Here is a 22878-nt window from a genome sequence, read left to right as displayed (position 1 = left end):
GCAATCAGTTTGATACTTAAGACAAATTTTCCGAACATCAAATCGAAGCAGTCTCTAGCCCAGGCGCTTTGATTCAAGTGAGGAAAAAGAGTACCGCCAATCGTGGTCAGTTGTTCCGAATTTGGAGGATTTGGGTAGGAGATCTGGAACTCCATTAGAGGAGTAACGGTTTCTTTCCAAATCGCAAAGAAAGGAGACTGTCGCGTATTGCCGGAAACTCTTAAAGATCACGAACTTCTTCTCAAACATCTTGAAAAGAAGAAGCATCAACGTATTACTTACGATGACAAAACTGGACGTTTGTTCAAAGTCGTCTTGAAAGGTCTCTCAGGTGACTATAAGTCACCTGAAGAGAACAAAAATGAAATAAATGATTTACTTGGATTTTCCCCAGTCCAAGCAATCATTAGAAAAAAGAGAACCAAATCTGGTATTCTTCGAAGAGGGTTTTCTCAAGAATATTATTTAGTTCACTTTAAAAAAAAAAGATTTTTAATATATTAAAGCTTTAGAAAAAGCAAGACTTCTGTTCGATGTCCGTGTGACATGGAAACAATTCCAGAAACCTGGAGAAAATTTCTAGTACCCCACTCAATGACTTTGGTGCCAAAAGTGGGGTCATGGAACAAAATATTGCCGCGTGGATGCTAAATGCATGATATGTGGAGGTTCACGCTAATGACGACTGTACTGTGAAGGAAGATACCGCTAAGTTCATATGCGATAATTAAAAAGGCAATCCTAAGTCCATTTTTGGGCTTGCCCTTCACGTAGGCGAGTCGTCGAAGCTGGATCCAATAAATAATAATTTGAATAATTTAAATTGGAATGCTCGTTCCTTGAAAGGTAAAGAGGACGAGCAGTTTAATTTTCTTACAGCTAATAACGTGCATATAGCAGTTATAACTGAAACGAAGTGAGAACTATTATGAGAAAATTCAAAAATGTGAATGCCCCTGGCGATGATCGGATACTTTAGATACTCGACAAGAAATTTTCAGAAAGTAGTTTATCATTCTTGGTTGATATATAACAAATGTTTTCATCTGGCATGTTTTCTTGACAAATTTGTCCATTCAATGAAATTGACATTTTTCCAGTTGTGTTTGTATCAATTTCAAAATAGATTATTCATTAACTATAACTATTGGTGTTGCTTGGATTTTTTCTGAAGATTTTTATGAGTTTAGTTATCGCTCACCTTATGAGACGCATAGACGTGTTTACGACTGCGCTCCTCATTAGTCAGGCATTTTTTTCTGATTCGCTTTTCGATTGTTTACTTGTGCCGCGTCGCGTGTGTGGTGATTACGCGATGAGGCGAGAAAACACCTTCCGGATCGACTACTCAAACTTCCCCGTGAAGCCGACATTCGAGAAGGTGCACGGCTTTTGCCGTACAGTTCTTGGCCTGCACAAGGACGATGTGAAAAGACTCCAGTGCAGTAGAGGTGAACAATGTGCGTTCGTCAAGGTCGGCGACCTGGCGCTCGCGCAGAAACTAGTGGAAGAACATGACGGACGTCACGAAGTGGAGATAAACGGGAAGAAGCACAAGCTTCGCTTAACCATCGAGGATGGAAGTGTCAAAGTGAAGGTGCATGACCAGGGTTGGGAAAAAATCTGAAATTCACTCTACAGTAGTCAAACAAAGCCAATCACAGTCAGCGAAGCCAGTGAAACTCACGCCCATCGCTGCTGTAGGCAAAAAGCCTTGAAAATTGCAAAACACCTGTTGCTAAGGACAACCCAAAATTACTGTAGAAAAATGTTCTATTTCCCGCTACATTTCCCGCATTTAGAGCCTTCAATGACACTACTGATTTAGAGGAAATCATGTATCCAATATAGGCTACTTGATGAGATTCACGATTTTAAACTACTGTAGTGAGAGAGCCACGTGATTTTGGCGAAATTCAAGCCTACTACTATTACCATTCCCAGCACTGTGCATGACCTCCCCGAAGATGTGACGAAAAAGAAGATCGTGGAGTTTCTGCGCGCGTTTGTTGAAGTGGTCTCGATTCACGAGCTAATGTGGGGAGAGAGCTACGAATTCGCCGGCGTACCGCTCGGCTTATGGTCGGCACGAATGCTACTGCATCGTAACATTGACTCGTGGGTCACCATCGATGGGCAGCAACGTATGTGGTGTACAAGGGGCAGGTGCTCTCGTGCAAGCATTGCAAAGAGCAGGTATACATATCATGTGTCCAGAACAAAAAACTTTTTGTACAGAAGAGCTACGCCAACGTAGCAAAGCAGAGTGGCAGTCGTCCACCGCCGAAAAAATCGTCCGATCCGAAACCACCGAGCACGAAACCGGTAGGTCCTACCGCGCCATCACTCACCTCGTCGGTTGCTTTTCCCGAGCTGCCGAAACCTCCGAGTCGGACCGAACAGTCTGTCCCGGTGACGACAGCAAACAGTCAATCCGACAAGATTGACTTAACGGCGTCCCTCAGCCCGCAACAGCAACGCGCGCACGGTTCGTCGTCGTCTCACCGATCGACTCAACAAGACACCGAAGCTACCAAACCCAATGTTGCTGTGGTGGACTTGTTCAAAAAGCCGATCCATGCGCTGCGATCGCACAGCAAGAATGGCAACGGCAACGAAACCGACGAATCATCGGCATCCACGAGCAGCAGGCGAAGCAGAGGCCGACCACCCGGCAAAAAGCCCCGCAGAGAAGACGATGACGACGAGCAGGATGAGGATTCCCAACCGTAATGGCTCTCACATCCTACAATATCGCATCCATCAACATCGGCACCATCACCAACCCCACAAAACTAGCGGCGCTGCGCACCTTCATCAACAGCCAAAGTCTCGATATTGTGTGTCTGCAAGAAGTGGAAAACGACAAGCTCTCCTTGCCTGGCTTCGTCGTATACACGAATGTGGACCACACGAGAAGAGGTGGTGCTCTGAAGGAGTACATTCAGGTATATCTCGTTGAGAAAAGCCTGGATAGCCGCCTAATCGCTCTGCAAGTGCATAATACCGCGATTTGTAACATCTACGCTCCCTCCGGCTCTGCACAGCGCGCAGCAAGGGAAGATTTTTTCAACGGCACTCTCGCCTACTATCTCCGTCATGCCACTCAGCACGTCATCCTTGCTGGCGATTTCAATTGCGTGCTTCGCTCATGCGATTCGTCTAGCCCAAACACAAGCCCTGCACTCAAAACCGCCGTTCAGCAGCTACAACTCCACGATGCGTGGGAAAAGTTGCGCCCCCGGGATGCCGGCTTTACGTACGTTTGTCGGAACGCACAATCGCGCCTCGACCGCATATATGTGAGCAGCGGTTTACGGGAGCATTTGCGGACCGCATACACGCATGTCTGTTCGTTTACGGACCACAAGGCGCTGACACTTCGTCTTTGCCTCCCCCAGCTAGGACATAAGCCTGGCCGTGGTTTTTGGTCCCTTGGACCGCATCTTCTCACCGACGAGAACGTTGCCGAGTTCCAAACCCAGTGGCAATATTGGACTCGACAACGCAGAAACTACGGCACGTGGATCGAGTGGTGGATTTCGTGCGCTAAGCCCAGAATAAAAACGTTTTTTAAACGTAAATCGCGGATCGTCGTTGACGAATTCCACGACGCGCACCAGCGGCTATACGCTGAACTGCGGCTAGCGTACGACGGATACTACCAGCATTCCGAAATGTTATCCACCATCAACCGCTTAAAAGGCGAAATGCTGGCGCTTCAGCGCAATTCTCGCTAAACATTACTAAAGGACCTATGTACAAATGAGAGGCTCTCTTTGTTTACTTTCTCTTTGATCAATAACTGAGTCACATTAACCTCTTTTGTTGCGTTTTTTGTATGAAATGCTAGCCAAGGAAATTGCCTTTCAATCTGTAGTGAAAAACTTCCCAAAAGCTTTAGTATTCCACTATTATAATCGAAAAAGAGCGAGAGAGGAGAGAATCTCTCATATGTACATAGGTCCTTTAGTAATGTTTCGCGAGATTTGCTGGTTGCGTATGCCGATGATATCAGCGTCATCGTGACGTCAGTTGGGCAGATCGAGCTCATGAATGGGATTTTCGCTCGCTTCGAGGATGTCGCCAGCGCACGGTTGAATCTGCGCAAAACAGTGGCGATCGATGTCGGGTTTTGCGAAGGTAATCAAATTAACACCCAATGGCTGCAAACAGCAAATGTGGTCAAAATTTTGGGTATTACCTTCGCAAATTCGATAAGATTAATGACCACACTAAACTGGAATGCGCTAGGGGGGAAGTTTGCGCAACAACTGTGGCTACACTCGCTGCGACTGCTGACGCTACACCAGAAAGTGATAATTCTCAACACGTTTGGCACCAGCAAGCTGTGGTATGTTTCGTCGGTGCTGCCACCCCTTGGCGTGCATACGGCGAAGATCACATCGACGATGGGCGCATTTCTGTGGAGAGGAATATCCGCCCACGTTCCGATGGTGCAGTTGGCTCGCAGCAAGGAGCATGGAGGGTTAAATCTCCATCTGCCGGCCTTCAAAGCGAAATCGCTGGCCATCAATCGACATCTAAACGAGATCGATTCCCTTCCCTTCTACAAATCCCTTATTTTCCACGATAATCCCCGCCCAGCAATCTCTATAGATCATCCCGACCTAAAAATTATCCTATCAAATTACTTCGTCATTCCACCCCTTATCCGAGAAAAACCCTCCGCCGATCTCATTCACCGGCATTTCGTTCAGCAAACGGATCAACCCAAAGTGGAAAGAAGCAATCCAGCGATCGACTGGCCACGTGCATTGCGAAACATCAACGACAAACAGCTCTCTTCGGTGGAGCGATCGAAGCTTTACAATTTGGTGAACGAGAAGTGGGAGCACCGTAAACTGCTGTCCGTGATGCGGAGAGCAGACAACGAGTTTTGCACGCACTGCGACGGACGTACCGTAGAAACGCTTCGCCATAAATTTTGCGACTGTGCTCGTGTCGGCCCGGCTTGGACGGTCCTACAGCAGAGGCTTGCGGTCGTCATGAATGGATGGAGAAGCCTGTCGTTCGAAGACCTGGTGAGACCTGTTTTTGCAGGCGTGAATAGACTTGACGAGTTGAAATTTTGAAAATATTAGTCAAATACATCATTTTTGTTAACCAGTGTAACGATAGAATCGATGTTGGAGCTCTAGATTTTCATATTGATTTGTAATTATCTGTTGTGAAAATAACTGTTTTGTAAATCGCTGAACTGACAATTAAATAAACTGATTTTTAACCACAAAAAAAAATTTCATAGTTTGCACAAAAATACATTGATTGTATTTGTTTATATTCTTGTCTCATATTGCTGCACATCAATATTGCTGTGTGCGTTTGAAATGCAAATATCAAATGCGGGTACACCAAACGCGGTAAGATTTTCAACAAGGAAGGCGAAGTCGACATTTGATTTTCTTTGCTGGGTTGGCGGTGATATGGATCATGGTTGCTAAGTATCCTTTGGTTACTTTGTGTTACCGCATTTAAAGCGCAGTTAGACGGAATTTGCACGTTAAACGCAAACAGCAATAATATTTGCAATTTTTAATTCTTGCCACGAAAAATATTCTTTATTTTTTTTCTTACCCAGTAATAAAAATTCTTCCAGAATTTATCCAAATAGGGTGACCATATCCTAGAGGTTCAAAATCAGGACATTTGGCAAATTTCACACTTTATCTTTGTAAATTCCATTTTATATCGAAATCTAAACACGGCTCATATGCTTAATAGCAGCGATTATAAAGGATTGTTTCTTCAATTTAAAATGTTGAAGACATGTAATGTACGATCTTGAGAAACTTCAAATTGGCGGGTATGGGCATAAGTTTAAATTTTTTAATATAACTAACTTTTGGCAAAGATAATCATCTATCACTTTTCAGAAGACACTAGGGTGTTCTGACTTTTGATTTTGCTAGGTTTCTGACAAGTATTTTCTCAAGGTTTAAAGTCTGCAAAAAAACAGTGGGAATCATCTCAAAACATTCAGTTCATGAAATCCTGTATTAATGTGGTGAATAATCGATGTCTTTTTTAGGAAATCTTCTCAATGTCTGATCAAGATATTACTAGGATAGAATGTGATAAAAACAGCCTTAGAATGTCAAAAGTATATTTCATAGAATCTTAAAAATATTCTTAATCACTTAAAGTCTTTTAGGAGATTTATTGAAGATCATTCAATGAAATTCCTACAAAAAATCAATTAATGTTTTTTGAAGAGATATGGCAAAGAACTTCATTGGAAACCCAAACTTTTTTCAACACGATTCTGAGAAACATTCGTTGAGGATCTTTCCAGAAACTCATGCGAGATGCTTAGTGGTCGTGCTGGTATAATTTTGTAGTTTCGGTCATGGTTTCCATAAATATTAACTCCACTGAGAGAACAACCAGATCGTCGCTGTGATAATACGCCCAACACTGGAAAACAAACTCCACTGAAATTGCAAAGTATGCTCTTTGAGAACATATTCTATGCTGGCAGCAATCGTACAAGCAATGACTCATTGCGATGCATCAATTTATTACACAAAGATAGAAAACAGTTTTATGTTCCCATGATTGCCACCATCTGTGCAGGAACTAATAATCAGAGTTTCGGATATATCTTTCATTCTTATAGCGATAGATTTCTGTGAAAATACACCAAATTTATAGCTTTTATTTTAATAAAAGCCCTAAGGATTATATTATCATCATCTGAATCGTCAAACATCTACTGAACCTGAAGGTGTTGTGATACAGTATGGAACGCATCCTAAACTTTCTTTACAACTGAAGTCGGTTTCTGAACCACAAAACACAACATGGATTTTGGGACTGATGGCATTTGAACATTCTTGTTGTTTTTTTTTGTATTAAGATAGCTTTTATCAATTCGAAATATCTTTATATGACATTCCACGGTGTTCGCCAAGCAAGAAAAAGCAGGACAAAATTTGAAACATGAAAAATAAATCAGGACACTTCAAAAGAACCTCCACATCAGGACATGTCCTGCTAAATCAGCACGGATGGTAACCCTATATCCAATGAACCCAAGAACAAATCGCTTGAGATTCTTTCAGAAACTTTTCAAATATTCAACCATGTACTTTAAGGCGATTCTTCTGAGAAATCCCACATTATTTCCGTACTTTTTTTTTGTACCTTCTCCAGGAACACCTTCAACAGTTTTCACTTAGTTCATCCTAAGATTCCCACGGAATATCAATATAAGTAGCTATTATTTATAAAGTTACACTTTTGAATCTAGCTGAGAAATTTCTCGAAGAATCTTTATCAAATTGCTTAAAAAATCTCCTGCAGAATTCCACCAGAGAATGCCTTAGCAATTATTTTAAATATTTCTCCTGGAAGACTTTCGAAAAAATAATAAAATTATCTTCCATTTATGCATTGTTGATTTGTTTAACATGTTATGGAAATATTGAGGATTTCTTCAAGAAAAAGTTCAAGTAATTCTAGGAGCCTCACCAAAATTTTTTTCGAGTTCACCAACCAAGGACTGTTTCCATAAATTCTTCAGATAGTTCACCAACAGCGTTTACAGCTTTACTTTCAAAGATCTTCCTTAAGATTTTCTTCAGATTTTTTCAACAAATCTTTCAGAAAATCTTTCGGGAATTGTTCCAGTAATGCTTGAAAAATTCGAATTGAAAATTACCCAGGACTTCCTGCAAAACATTAAATAATTCCTCTATGTGTTGTAACAAAGTTACAAACTTTCCTTCCTAAAAAAAAGATATTCCTTATGCTGTAAAAAAAAATGTTTTCAATCCCTGCCTAAATGTAATTCAAACCCACGTTCCCACTCTCTGATTCCTATCCAATGCAGATTAAAGGCAGTTCAAGTTAGCGGATTACGTTACCGAAACTGAACGGATGTAAGGCATGATCACTAAAACAATAGCCTCGCGAAACGATTGTAGGACGAAAGGTCCGAAATCCAGATTGAACGTTCTCTTTGTATCTGACCACCGATGAACGCGCCAAATAGTGAAAATGGAGTGCGCTACTAAAGTGTCCAAGTTTAAATATTTAAATAATTTAATAGTGACTAGCAAAGTAAAAACACTAGTGAAAACGGTGTGAACAGAAAGTGAGTTCCCCACTTGAATGAAACATAGAATAGGACTTTTTGGATCGTGCAAAATAATATCCATCATATAAAATTAAATAAAAGTTCCCTTGGTGATACATTCATAATATTTCAGAGTTACTAATTGTTCCGTAATACACTTTATTTTACTGAAGGTTACTCCTCCGGTGATTTTCTCCAGAAATTATTCCAGGGCTTTCCTCCAGGAATTCTTCCATAAATTTCTCCGCGGATAACCTCCAAAATATCTTTCGGAGATTTGTTCCCTTTGAGAATTTCCCATTAGAATTCCTGTGGGGATGTCGTCAAGGAATTCCTCTTGGGATTTTGTCCAGATATTCTTTCGTGGGTTTTCTCAAGGGATTTCATTTAAAAAATCCTCTGTCCAAGAATTCTCCCGGGATTTTTTTTAGAGAATTCATCCAGGAATTTATCTGGAAATTGCTCGTGGAATTCCTCCGGCAATTTCCTCCAGGAAGTGGTCCGAGAATTTTCTCCAGGAATTCCTCCGGGAACTTCAAGGATTCCCCACGGAATATCAAGAACTTCTTTGATTTTCTAAGAATTCCTTCAGGGATTTCAATGTATCTTCCGGAGATATCCCTCAAGAACTCCTCCGGGGATTTTTTCTAGAAATTATTCCGTGGCTTTCCTCCAAGAATTCCTTCATAATATGCTCCGTAGATTACCTCCAAAAATTCTTCCGGAGATTTGCTTCTTTTAAGAATTTCTCACAAGAATTCCTGTGGGGATTTCCTCAAGGAAATCCTCTGGAGATTAGGTCCAGAAATTCTTTCGGAAATATCATTAAAAAAATCCTCGGGGGATTCCATCCATGAATTATCCCGAGGACTTTTTAGAGAATTCATCTAGGAATTTGTCTGAAAATTGCATCTTTAATTTCTCCGGAAACTTCAAGGATTCCCCTGGGGATATCAAGAACTTTTTTTTTCCAAAAATTCATTCGGAGATTTCAATGATTCTTCCGGAGATAGAACTCCTCCGGGGATTTTCTCCAGAAATAATTCCGAGGCTTTCCTCTAGGAATTCCTCCAAAAATTTCTCCGTGGATTACCTCCAAAATATTTTCCGGAAATTTGTTCTGTTTGAGAATTTCTCCCAAGTATTCCTGCGGGGATGTCGTCGAGGAATTCCTCTGAGGATTTGGTCTAGATATTCTTTCGGGGATTTCCTCTAGGGATTTCATTCAAAAATTCCTGCGGGAATTTCGTCCAGGAATTCAACCGGGAATTTATCTGGAAATTGCTCGTGGAATTCCACCGGCAATTTCCTCCAGGAAGTGGTCCGAGAATTTCCTCCAGGGATTCCTCCGGGAACTTCAAGGATTCCCCCGGGGATATCAAGAACTTCTTTTTTTTCTAAGAATTCCTTCGGGGATTTCAATGATTCTTCCGGAGATATCCCCCAAGAACTCCTCCGGGGATTTTCTTTATTATTCCGTGGCTTTCCTCCAGGAATTTCTCCATAAATTGCTCCGTAGATTACCTTCAAAAATTCTTCCGGGGATTTGCTTTCTTTGAGAATTTCTCCCAAGAATTCCTGCGGGGGTTTCCTCCAGGAAATCCTCTGGAGATTCTGTCCGAAAATTCTTTCGGGTATTTCATTAAACAAATTCCTCGGGGGATTTCATCAATGAATTCTCCCGAGGATTTTTTAGAAAATTCATTCAGGAGTTTCTCTGAAAATTGCACCTGGAAATTTCTCCAGAAATTCCTTCAAAAATTGCTCCGTAGATTACCTCTAAAAATTCTTCCGAGGATTTGTTCCCTTTGCTTCGAATGTTCTTCTTAGTTTCTCCAGGAATTTCTCCAGCGTTTGTCAAGCAATTACCCCGGAGTTTTTCCAGAAACACATTCAGAGTTTCTTCAGCAACGCTTCCTGAGTTCCTCCAGGAATTATTTGGATATTCTCTAGGATTTTGTCCAGAGTTTCTACAGGAATTCTTTTTCAGTTTCTCCTGGAATTCTTTCGAAGCGTCTCCGGTAAGTCTTTCTGGGTTGTTTTAGAGATCCGGAGTTCTTTTAGCAATTCTTTTGGATTTTATCCAGCATACCCTTTGAAGTTCCTCCAAAGCTTCAGGAGGAACTTCGGAGAAATTTCTGAAGGAACTCCAGAAGAATCGCTGGAGGCATTCTGGGAAAATTCCTAGTTAAGGAAATCCTGGAGAAATTACGGAATGATTGTTTGGAACTCTGGGGTAATTGCTTGACAAAATCTAGAGAAATTTCTGGAGAAATTAAGGAGGGAATTCGAAGGAATTTCTGATAGATCTCCAAAAGAAATCCCGGATGAATTCTTGGAGAATATCTCCAGAGGAAATCGTAGAAGAAAACCCTCGGCCTCAGAGGAAATCCTTGTGAAAACCTCAAGAGGAACTCTGCGAAGAAATCTCTGGATTAATTCCTGGAGAAATCCAATGAATAAATCCCTAGAGAAAATCCTGGACAAAATCCCCAGAAGAATTTCTGAATGAAATTCCCGGAAGAATTTCTGAATGAAATCCCCTGAGGAATTTGTATAGAAAATCCCTGGAGAAATTCAAGGAGCCAAGTGCCAGAGGGTTTTTTGAAGGAAACCTACGAAGGAATTCCTGGACCAATCTCCGGAGGTGCTTCTGGAGGAAGGTTTCGGAACAATTCCTAGAGGAAAGCCCGGAAGAATTTCTGTACGAAATCCCCAGATGAATTACTATTAGAAATCATCTGGGGAATTCCTGGAGAAAATTCCCGAGGGGCTCTTGGGAGAGGAATTGCTGTTTGAAATTCTCGGAGAAATTTCAGAAGTTAATCGCCGGAAAAATTCTTGGGGAAAATCCCCAGAGGAATTCTATGAACAAATCCCCGGAGAAATTTCTGGAGCAAAGCTCCGGAGAAATCACTATAGGAGAACTCCTAAGGGATTTCTGAAGAAAATTCCCGGAAGAGTTGAGAAAACCCCGGAGGAATTTTTTTTGAAAAAAAAAAATCGGAGGATTTTTTGGAGCAATTCGCCAGAGGAGTTTCTGGAGGATATACTCGGAGAAATTCCTGGTGCAATCTCCAAAAGCTTCTCGGAGAAATTCCTGTTTTTAATTCTCTGAGGGGGTTTAAAGAATTTCTGGAGAAAATCCACAAATTAATTCGTTAATTGAATCCTTGGAGGTATTTATTGATGAAATCTTTGGAGATGCGTATAGAGTTAATTCTACGGAAGAATGTCTGGATGAAATCCCCAAAGGAATTGCTGTTGGGAATTCCCATTAAAATTCCTGGAGAAAAGCTTTGGAGCTCTGCCGGGAATTCTTTCGGAGCTCTGCCGGTTTTTTAAGCTCCGCCGCGAATTCTGTCGACATTAATCCAGGAATTCCTTTGCAGCTCATACGTGGACTCCTTCAGAGTTCCTTAGGGAATCTTCAGGTTTAATAACTTCTGCTGGATAAAAAAAATATACAACAACCGATGCATGCGCGTGAAGTTTGGTCCATTTTTACTGGTCTATTAATTTTTGACAGGTCCATTCTGGTATAAATTTAGACCAAAAAATGGACCACCGGTGAAGTTGTCCTAAGAAATCATTTCAGAATTTTTCGTTATCTTCAAACATTCTGATTTTTCACAGTGTTCTCCCAAATCTACAAAGTATTTAAACATAATTTAGATGAAATCTGAGATATTATTTTCGTTATCAGATTTGACAAAAACAATTTCCAAAAAATGGTTTAAATTTGTTGTGTGGTCCCAATAAATTAAAAAAAGATGAAATTAAAAATGTAGGATTCATACTAGATAAAAAAATAGCTTTCAAAAATCATACTGAAGGTATTCAAGCCAAATGCAACAGATTGTAGAAAAAGTTTAAAATATTCAAATACATTTTCAGACAGACCATGTTATATGTTGTTTTCTGTATGGGGCACATATAGCCGTATCGATAAACATGCAACTATTCAGCAAAACCAAGGGTCGTGGGTTCGAATCCCACCAGTAGAGGATCTTTTCATCAAGGAAATTTTTTCGACTTCGCAGAGCTTTCAAATAATAACCATGGAAGTGCTCATAAGAACACAAAACTGCGAAGTTAGCTCTGTCTAAGTGGGGACGTAACGCTAGAAAAAAAAGAATATTTTGTATGCTGTAACCGTCCCACATTGGACTGGCTTTTGTAAATAAAGGAAGAAAGGTTTACAAAGGAATCAAATAAATATTTTAAAAATGATTCAGAAGTTCACACTCTGGTAAAGTACTAATGAATGACATAGAATATCACAATTTGAAATATTGGAGAAAATGTCGAATCAAATTATCAACAATTTTAGACAAAAATAGCCAATCAGCTATTGACACGATAGGAATAAATAAGCGTTGATAATTCATTGGAGACTGTTAAAGCTAAGAACTCATTATATACATTCGGAATAGTTTTTGTTTCACATCAGCGAAAATTTCTTTATCTACTCAGCAACAATGTTCCTATTATTCGATTATGTCTCCAGCAAACGACATTTCTCTCCACATAATGTATGAGATCGTTATGGTTGAAGTCCAATCAAGCTTATTACCGCTATTCCAATAAATCACCTATTGTGCACCACAACCGCAAACCAACCCAGACAACCATTCAATCCGTGAAACCACACTGCCAGAACCAGCTGGCCATATAGCTCCAACTACGCAGACTGGGACAGTTCGTTGTTTTCGACGGCCAATACTTGTAGTTCTTAGGAAACGCATATTTAGAATCCTTTTATCTTTTACTAGAAGCGTTTTATCTAAAAACTTTCTTCTACAAAGTTGTTCCTTCAGGCATTTTTGACATTTCTGACGAAGACACTTATGCTCTATCCCTGACGGTGGAGGTGCTGCATGACACTTCATTAAAATAATATTTTGGCATAGCATTTTCAAAAACCTAACATTTTTATAGTAATATGAAAAATTTACTAGCAAACGGTTATAACTTATCTAGATCAAATCCACTGGTGTCAAAATGTAGTACAAACCATTCCAGAACACTGTCGATAACACCAAACCACTAGGATATAGGTACTGAAGGTTTCGGCCGTCGATTAGAGCGATCAGCCCAGTGTCCTTCGCTACCCACTTATAAAATACAATACCGAAAAGGAAGCTACTTACTCCGTTCAATCTTGGTCATGCTCATGCCGCGGCCAGTTTTCCTCCACTGCCGGCACCACCCCTTGGAGGTGAACAGCTTGAGCAGGCTGCCGCTGTGCGGAGTCATCTCGCCACCCCTTTCGATTTCCGACGACCGGCAGGATGAGGAATCCTCAAAGCTGGAACCGCGTCGAGTCCGCTGGAAGCAGCCACATCTTCGCAACATGTCAGTCATTTCGCCTTTTGGCCCGGGAAAGCCCCTTCGACCGCAGAGAATTGGCTAGCCCTGACGCTTTTCTAAACAATAATGCGGGCAACCAAACGACAGTGGTTACGTCACGTCGGGTTGTTTCGAGACTTGTACTCGGGCACTACACACTACACTACGTTTTCACTACTGGTGGAGTAATCTGCCACGTGGATAATGGCTATTAGGGTGGAATCAACAGAAATGCTCAACTTAGTTTTATGTTTACTAATTCAGAATTGATTGAATAACTGAAAAGCGAAAATCATGACTTCATAAAAGTAAAAGTACAATTAGTAGATACAAGACAATAAAGAAAATCAAAGAATGATTTTAGGAAAATGATATCTCTGGTAAAAGTTTTACCGGAAGTTTTTTCGGAACACTTTTTTGTCTCGAGCTCTAAAATTACGCTGCTTGCATAATTTCTTCCTCTTCTTCTTGGCATTACGTCCTCACTGGGACAGAGCCTGCATCTCAGCTTAGTGTTCCTATGAACATTTTTTCAGTTATTAACTGAGAACTTTCTTTGCCAAAGTTGCCATTTTCGCATTTGTATATCGTGTGGTAAGTACGACGATACTCTATGCCCAGGATTGCCAATGAAATTTTCATTACGAAAAGATCCTGGACCGACCGGGAATCGACCCCAGACACCTTCAGCATGGCTTTGCTTTGTAGCTGCGAGCATGTCTAGTTTTTAAGACATTGGTCGTTGAAAATGTAGAATTCGACAATTTTATTCAAGTTCAAAAGTTGTTTTATGGTGGATCACAAAAGTATTTTATTATGCCATATAACAGTAACGAAGAGTTTTGTGTGGAGACTGCGAGCATATTGAAAACCTTCATTTAACCTAATTTTAAAAGCGAAATTTGAACGAAATCGAATTTTAAATTAAAGAGGAAGTCATATTTTGCATTCTTGTTAGATTAAATTACTAAAAAAATTAATAAATCTCACCTATAATTTCATGTAAACATCAATGAAACCAGTGTTTTATACAGCTTTGGTGATCTGCACCTCAAAATTGTGACGTGCTGGAAAATATCTAAAAATGGCATCAGATTCAGCAACTCCAAATCCACTAGAGACACATAATTTGATCCTTGAGACACACAAACATTTACTTTTTATTACGCTGTGTAATTCCGTTGACAGCATAATAATATTAGCTGTTATATCTGTTTTACAACACAATCGTGATGTCTAATATACCAGTCTGACTTATCAAAGACCATATGATCGTTTGCATGCTGCGCATACATAACGATTGCATATGTAAGAAGAAAGATGATTAGTTTTGCAGTTAGTGGAACAGTGAATATAGCCAATAGAGTGGTTTATCGACAAATGGCCGAAAGACAAAACGTCGAAATGTAAGAAGGTTGAAAAATCAAAGGTCGACAGACTAAACGCCGAAAAACAAAGGCTTGAAGGGACAAAAGGTCGAAAACTTATTTTTTGGTAGAACATATTTCCTTGAGTTTGAGCATGATCGGTCGCCCGTGGTTGCTACCAGACCTGCTTTATGCCAATAATTGACATAGTCATAGACGATATATGGCATTTTAATCGAAACAAAACTCAAATATTACGTTTTTTTGCACCATTTTCTTAAAAATTGTATATATTTAAAACAAAAAATAGGCGTTGGAAATATGATGTATTCAGCAAAAATTTTCAGCATAAAATATTGAACAACTTTGGCGAAGAAACCACACACCTAAAATTCCATTTGGCCGAAATAGCATATGAGCCATTTATGCGAATAACACAAAAAATATGACTGTATCTCAAAACATCGGTCTCATTAAAATGATCATTTTCGCTGAAGACACCAAACATCTATCTCTCGATTCCGAAAAATTACAGGTTGTTTCCGCGATTTTTCGATTCTGCCCTAGTGCGTGCCGTTTTGACTTTTTGTCGTTCGACCTTTTGTCATAGATTCAATTAGAATGAACATAGAGAAGCACACAAAAACTGTCAATTGAATGTCGTCTGACACGATTACATTTGCATAAGTCGTAAGTTTGGCATACAATGGTATTGAGTAGATCATTAATGCTTATAATGCAGCACTGCACAGACTGCGAATATCCTTGAATGCATGTATTCGTTGGGCTTTCAATTTGTCAAGGTTTTCAAGTGCGAGCCACCTATACAATGAAATACTTGGATGTTCTTTCAATAATTTCATTAAGGCGAAGTAGGCTGTCATTGAAATGTGTACGCGTCGTTGATGATTGTTGCTTATTCATCTCACAATTTCAAATAAAAGAAAATCAGTTGGTTTTGCACTGACATAGCTGAAAAAGTATCAGCATATAAACTATCAAGACTGAGTTTTTTCACTTTGAAATTGCAAGATGAAAATTTATCATTGTTGCCAAAACGAATGACGGGCTACTTAGCCTTAAACTAAGATGTTGTCTTTTTTTTTTAAATCTTAAAATGGTCCAAAATATATCTCCGATAAATTGGATTCGTTTCGAAGTATTAGAGTCAGAAACAAAACATTTCCTCAGTTTATAACTTCACATTATGGCAGCTCTTTCATTGTTCGTACAATTGAGTTTTGAAATCAACTTCCTGCTGTCATTAAACGCATCATCAGCTGGTTGAATGAACTAAATTAGGAACAAAAGAATTGATAACTGATAGGCTAGACAGTTAGTTTTTGTTTTCATTTTTTATAACTGTGGTTATCATCCTCCAAATGTAGAAATTAATAAGGAAAACACCTTACTCTACATGAATATAATTAAATAAATAAAATGAAATAATTCAAACATATCGGATCACAAACACATGAAAAGTTTAATCTTGCATATTATGTCGAATGTAACACAGCAGCCGCTGCCCATAAAAGCATAACTGTCCCATATGGAACCAACACCCTTTTTGTCGCAACATCCATGTTTTAATATGTATTTTACTATGCACATAAAAATTTACACACTTTGGTGACTTCAGGCCATGTAAGGTGTGATAAATACCACCAACCATGATGTCTGACAAAATTTATTGGTAAAATAGGCAAAATTACTTAAAGACTTTTCTTAATTACCCCTCTACCGGCAGCTTCATTTATTATCGCTAAAAAATATTCAAATCGCATGTTTCTCAATATTTTTACACTATTTTTTTCACAAGACTTCAAAAAACTCTTTTAGTTTAGGAATCCGTGTCGATATCAATCATTGGTGGTCTAGTTATGAATATATTCCGATGTTCCTTGGGGGACCGACATTCTCCATATAAAATGTCTTTGGCGGCCATTTTGTTTTTGGCCAATTTATCAAAAAAATAAAACGTGTACTATACAAAGCCAGGTAATGAGGAGCTACTCCGAAAAAATCATACAAATCGGTTCAGTATTCTTTGAGAAATATGAAAATTACGGTATGAGGTTATTTAGAGTTTTCAAGATCCTTATTTGTCCAGTGTGGTACCAGAAACATAAATGCTCATTACTCAAAGACGGCTGCACCAAATTGCATTAGTTTTTCACAACATACTCGCATTAATGCATCATTACGAGGAATTAAAATCCGAATACTATAAAAATTCTATAGCCTGACATATTTACGTGGGTTATGGCTACGCGTCGGTCTCCCAAGGAATTTTGGAATGTCTTTAGATCCAGATGACCAATGATCAAAGTTGACACTAATTCTTAAGCTAGAAGAGTTTTTTGAGAACTTGTAAAAAAATGGTGCAAAAATATCGAGAAACAAAAAAGTTATCGCGATTTGAATATTTTTTTAGCGGTAAAAAATGAAGCTGCTGGTAGAGGGGATAGAGCTTACACTGTTCGACAAAAAAAGTCGATCTGAATTCACAGAGTCCGGACAACCCGGGCTTGAAAGTATAAAAATAAATAAAATTAATGGCGTTTTCAGAATGTTCGTGTCTGCCCCAGGTCATTTTTATAATATACTTGAACTTTTTGCATATTTTATTTAAAAATCTAATCTAATCAATAAACCGACACAGTGTTTTATATTCAGGACAGCGGAATTCATGTGCCATAAAATGTTTAAAACGTTAAGTCCAATATGAAGAGTTGTAATAAGATTTGCAGGAAGCCCTCCCCCTTTTTTTGCATCCTCCCCATTTTTAAAGTATCGCAAATGATGGAATATTTGATATACAGGGGGTTGTCAAAATAACTGGGACAGGCAAAAATTGGGCCAACTTTGGAATGCTGTAACTTTGACAAAAATTGACCGATTTCAATTCTTTAAGAAGTAATGGACGGGTCAACTAATCTAGTTTTGAGGTGCATCCACGGAGATGAACTATGACCACCGGATACCGGTGATAATCCGGATTTCCGGAAGCATGTCTTATGCAGTAAAATTATGACATGTTTTTAGCAAAGGTCTCGGCTAAAAATTCAAAATTTTACTACACATGAAGATAGAAGATCAAATTTTAAAGCGATTGGTGCGCCAAGTATTAAGATCGATCCAGAAACAACCAAGATATGGCCATTTCCCCGGAATCGGTGCCGGTAGTGGATCCGAATTGGGATCAAACAATTTATTCACTCAAAATATGTCGCGCAATATTGTTTTCTCCCTAGCTTATCATAAAATACCCTATTATAAATTGAAAAAGAGTCTTGTACAGATTTGGCCACTCATGGCGCCGCCAAGTGCCCCGAGGGAACCTTGCATAGGGGACATTTCAATTTTGACACAAAAGCATATCATGCGACGGCTCATTCTTCATGTCTTGTCGTAAATAGGGCAACTGTAGACTCAAAACGGATAGTTGACTACAGTGACTACTTCCGGGACCACCGGATGTTCCAGAGGGAACCTGTAATTAGGGACAATTGAAATTGAACTCCAATACATATCGTGCGATGGTTCATTTTTCATGTATTGTGCTAAATAGGGCTATTGTAGACCTTAAGTGGATATTTGACTACAGTGGCCACTTTTGTGACCACCGGATATTCCTGAGGGAGGCTGTGATGTCCCCAATGACAGATTCCTCCGGGAAATTCCGGTGGTCTTAAAAGTGGCCACTGTAATCAAATATCCACTTAAGGTCTACAATAGTCCTATTTAGCACGAGACATAAAAAATGAACCGTCGCACGATATATATTGGAGTTCAATTTCAATTATCCCTAATTACAGGTTCCCTCTGGAACATCCGGTGGTCTCAAAAGTGGCCACAATATTTAAATATACACATTGAGTCTACAGTTGCCCTATTTACGACAAGACATGAAGAACGAACTCTCGCATGATATGTTTTGGTGTAAAAATCGAAATGTCCCCAATGATAGGTTCCTTAGGGAACTATAGGAGGTCCCCAAAGTGGCCATTCTAGTTAAATATCCATTTTCGGTCTAAAGTTGATCTATTCACGACTAGACATGAAGAATGAGGCGTTGCACGATGAGTATTGGAGTTCAATTTCAATTGTCCCTAATTACAGGTTCCCTCGGGGACATCCGGTGGTCCCGAATGTAGTCACTGTAGTCAACTATCCGTTTTGAGTCTACAGTTGCCCTATTAACGACAAGACATGAAGAATGAGCCATCGCATGATATGCTTTGGTGTCGAAATCGAAATGTCCCCTATGCAGGCTTCCCCCGGGGCACTTGGCGGCGCCATGAGTGGCCAAATCTGTACAAGACTCTTTCTCAATTTATAATAGGGTATTTTATGATAAGCTAGGGAGAAAACAATATTGCGCGACATATTTTGAGTGAATAAATTGTTTGATCCCAATTCGGATCCACTACCGGCACCGATTCCGGGGAAATGGCCATATCTTGGTTGTTACTGGATCGATCTTAATACTTGGCGCACCAATCGCTTCAGAATTTTATCTTCTATCTTCATGTGTAGTAACATTTTGAATTTTTAGCCGAGACCTTTGCTAAAAACACGTCATAATTTTACTGCATAAGACATGCTTCCGGAAATCCGGATTATCACCGGTATCCGGTGGTCATAGTTCATCTCCGTGGATGCACCTCAAAACTAGATTAGTTGTCCATTACTTCTTAAAGAATTAAAATCGGTCAATTTTTGTCAAAGTTACAGCATTCCAAAGTTACAGTGCCTGTCCCAGTTAATTTGACAACCCCCTGTATATCAAATATTCCATCATTTGCGATACTTTAAAAATGGGGAGGGTGCAAAAAAGGGGGGGGGGGCTTCCTGCAAATCTTATTACAATTCTTCATATTGGACTTAACGATTAAAACATTATATGGCACATGAATTCCGCTGTCCTGAGTATAAAACACTGTGTCGGTTTATTGATCAGATTAGATTTTTAAATAAAAAATGCAAAAAGTTCAAGTATATTTTAAAAATGACCTGGGGCAGACACGGACATTCTGAAAACGCCATTATTTTTGTTTATTTTTATACTTTCAAGCCCGGGTTGTCCGGTCTCTGTGCATTCAGATCGACTTTTTTTGTCGAACAGTGTTATTCATAACAGATCTTTTCAAATAATTTCAGCTTGGCTAATTTTTTTAGACGGATGGCAGGAAATTAACCATCTGTGGTGGTTTTTCCAGCAATAAATTTTTACTTTAATATTCCTGCTTTTCTTTTTGAATAATTTCGCATAAATACACTCAATGCTTAAACTCTAAACTACACTTTTCCAAGAAAACTTATATTGTAAATTCATAATTAATTCCTAAAAAATTTTGATTAATTTCCAATAGATTTGCTGCAAAATTTTTGGAGCCAGCCTTGTATATTCCTTGAATAATTGTAGCTCTGGGAATTCCTTCAAATAGTTCTCCCAAAAAGATAATTACAAAATTCTTTCTCGAAATTTATCAAAATTCCATCAGAAAAATTTCCAAAAAACATCACAAATTGCGTCAGGAATTCTTTTACGTTTTTTTCTCGAAATTCTTCTTCAAATCCCCAGGATATACAAAAAATATGTTGAGTACCGTTTTGATTCATATTACTTAGATTTATTAGATCGGCAAACCCCTAAAGAAGCGTTTAAGGCAGCTGAGCATTATAAATTTTCATAGATATTTATGGAAAACGTTAACTAAAACGAGCCTCGAAAGTGAGAACGTTTGAACGGCAAAAATTGAAACATTTCGTGTGAAATGTTTCCCATACAAAGTACAGTGTCCGAAATTTGAAGCTGTCCGTAATATGAATCAAAACGGTATATTGCCAATTGTTGCACATGCTTAAAACGCGCCAACTACACACAGCCTTTTTATTTCTGGTGTGCAATAATTGGTACGTTTTGAGCCTTGATTAATTGACAATCTACCCAACTTGAAAATGTTTATGAAATGTCTCTTGCCTTAAATCTTTGTTGAACACCACCGGGAATACATTGGCTATATTTTTCAAAATAGTTTTCAATTCAAATTTTTCAATATATTTGCAATAAACATCTTTAGTTTTATCACAATAATTAAAAATGGTTCCTCCAAAAAAGTTAGTTTGGATTTTCTGCAAGTAGGTAAAAAAATGGATTCTACATCAATCTGATCGCTAGAGTAACATGCAACATCGGAGTTCATTTACTAATATGTTTGATACAAAATAGTAAAAATTCTATCCGTTAAACCGCTAATCATTGTCTATTATAAAGGACAAAGAGAAAAGAACAAGAATGTTTGTAGCAAATACTACAGACCAACGTAAGCTTTTCTGTGACGTATATCGTCTGGAATCTCGTCAAACATTTTTTTTTCAATGCAAGTTTTTTGTAAGGGTCACTCTTGAAATTTGAAATGAATTGTGATTGGACATGGAGTGGTTCATAGAGTAATTTGTAAAAAAATCCTTAAATAAATGAAATAAAAAACTTATTTGGTATAATACCATTTAATTCCTATAGAATTTGTATCCTCTGACAGATACGCGTATTTAAACCTCAACTGTAAGGCCATCGTCAGTGTCGTGTACAAGACGCGATTTGAAATTATTCAAAAATGTATTGAGGTATTCCTGGGATTCCAGATTTTATTCATGGAAGAATCTCGCGATTAACGTTCGGAATAATTGTTGAAGTTATTTCAAGAACCTGGAACAATATCTGATAGAATTTCTGGAGAAATGTTTTAAGAAGTTCATGAATGAACTGCAAAATTCTCTAGTAAATATGTTGAACAATTTTTCGATTAATCTCCGAAATTATCACTTGTGCAGTCCAAAAAAAATATTGAGATGAATATCGGGCGATTTTTCCTAAAGAATTCTAACACGACATCCTAGAAGAAACAGTAACATAGTTATCTGAAGAAATTTCTGAACAAATTACTTGGGAAACTTTTGTGTCTTTTCACGGAAGAGTTTTTCAAAAAGCAGGTGAAAGTATTTCACTAGAAACTTTACAGGATTTTTTAATTTTTTTAACCAGAAACTTTAAAGGAATGCTGAACTTTTTTCTAATTTTTTGTGAAAAAAAAACCGAGAACTCCTCTGAGAAATCTTAATGAACGTTCTTCCAATTGAATGCTATTTAATTTCTTATGAAAATCTTGTGGAATATAAGGAGGAAATTTTAGAGTAGCGCCTTTAAGATTCGTTTATTTTTTTTTGGCTGAAAGTCCTGAATAATTCATAATATTCATAATATTACTGACTCAGTAAATCTTGAGTAAACAAATCCAAATCTTGAGGGTATAGAAACGTAGAAGTGAGCTTCTGGTTCAATAATAACCATTGACTTGACGATAATTTAGAAAATTTTAGCACTCAACTTAGGCTACTGATTGTACCTTTTAATTTCACGCCAATTGCTAATCTTTTGACAGATAAGCGTATTTCGTCTACTAATAGTAGTCTTCATTGAGATTCTGCTCATAAGACTCAAATACATAAAAAGCTTGTTTGTTTATATTATTGTTGCATAGATAACAACTGAAGGCACAATTTAGCCAAAGCCAGTTCTTTGATAATATGCTGCCAAATATTGAAGGTAGATCAATATCAACAGTAAATAAATAAAACAAAAGGGAAAGATATGAGAGAAAACATCAGGGTTGGGAAAAATCTTGAAATTCACTCTACAGTAGCCAAGTAAAGCAAATCACAGTCAGCAAAGCCAGTGGAACTCACGCTCATCGATGCTGTAGGCAAAAAGCCTTGAAAATAGCGAAACACTCTTTGCTAAGGGCAACCCAAGACTACTGTAGAAAAATCTTCTATTCCCCGCTGCATTTCCCGCATTTAGAGCCTTCAATGACACTAATGATTTAGAAAATGCATGCATCCAACTTGGGCTACTTGATGAGATTCAAGTTTTTGAACTACTGTACTGGGAAGAGCCACGTGACTTTCTTTAAATTCAAGCCTTCTACTATTACCATTCCCAGCACTGGAAAACATAAATTGTAGATAAAAGAAACCAAGAAAAGGAAGAAT

General features: G+C 38.6%; 1 protein-coding gene across 5 annotated transcripts in view; it reads right to left on the bottom strand.

Annotated features, from left to right (window-relative positions):
• The window catches only part of LOC5577768 (serine/threonine-protein phosphatase rdgC), a 229034-nt gene that overhangs the window by 121024 nt on the left and 85132 nt on the right, over nucleotides 1-22878 (bottom strand). For 2 of the 5 annotated variants that reach the window (XM_001663491.2, XM_021854817.1), the window contains exon 3: nucleotides 13255-13661. In XM_001663491.2, coding sequence (XP_001663541.2) covers nucleotides 13255-13468 — 214 coding nt within the window. In that variant the 5' untranslated portion in view covers nucleotides 13469-13661. The remainder of the gene's footprint in view (nucleotides 1-13254; nucleotides 13662-22878) is intronic. The other 3 variants (XM_021854816.1, XM_021854818.1, XM_021854819.1) reach the window with 2 other exon arrangements.

This window comes from Aedes aegypti, chromosome 3 (assembly GCF_002204515.2).
Source record: "Aedes aegypti strain LVP_AGWG chromosome 3, AaegL5.0 Primary Assembly, whole genome shotgun sequence".
Classification (NCBI taxonomy): Eukaryota; Metazoa; Arthropoda; class Insecta; order Diptera; family Culicidae; genus Aedes; species Aedes aegypti.
The sequence above is the reverse complement of the archived record's forward strand: the minus strand, read 5'-3'. Positions and strand labels throughout refer to the sequence as shown.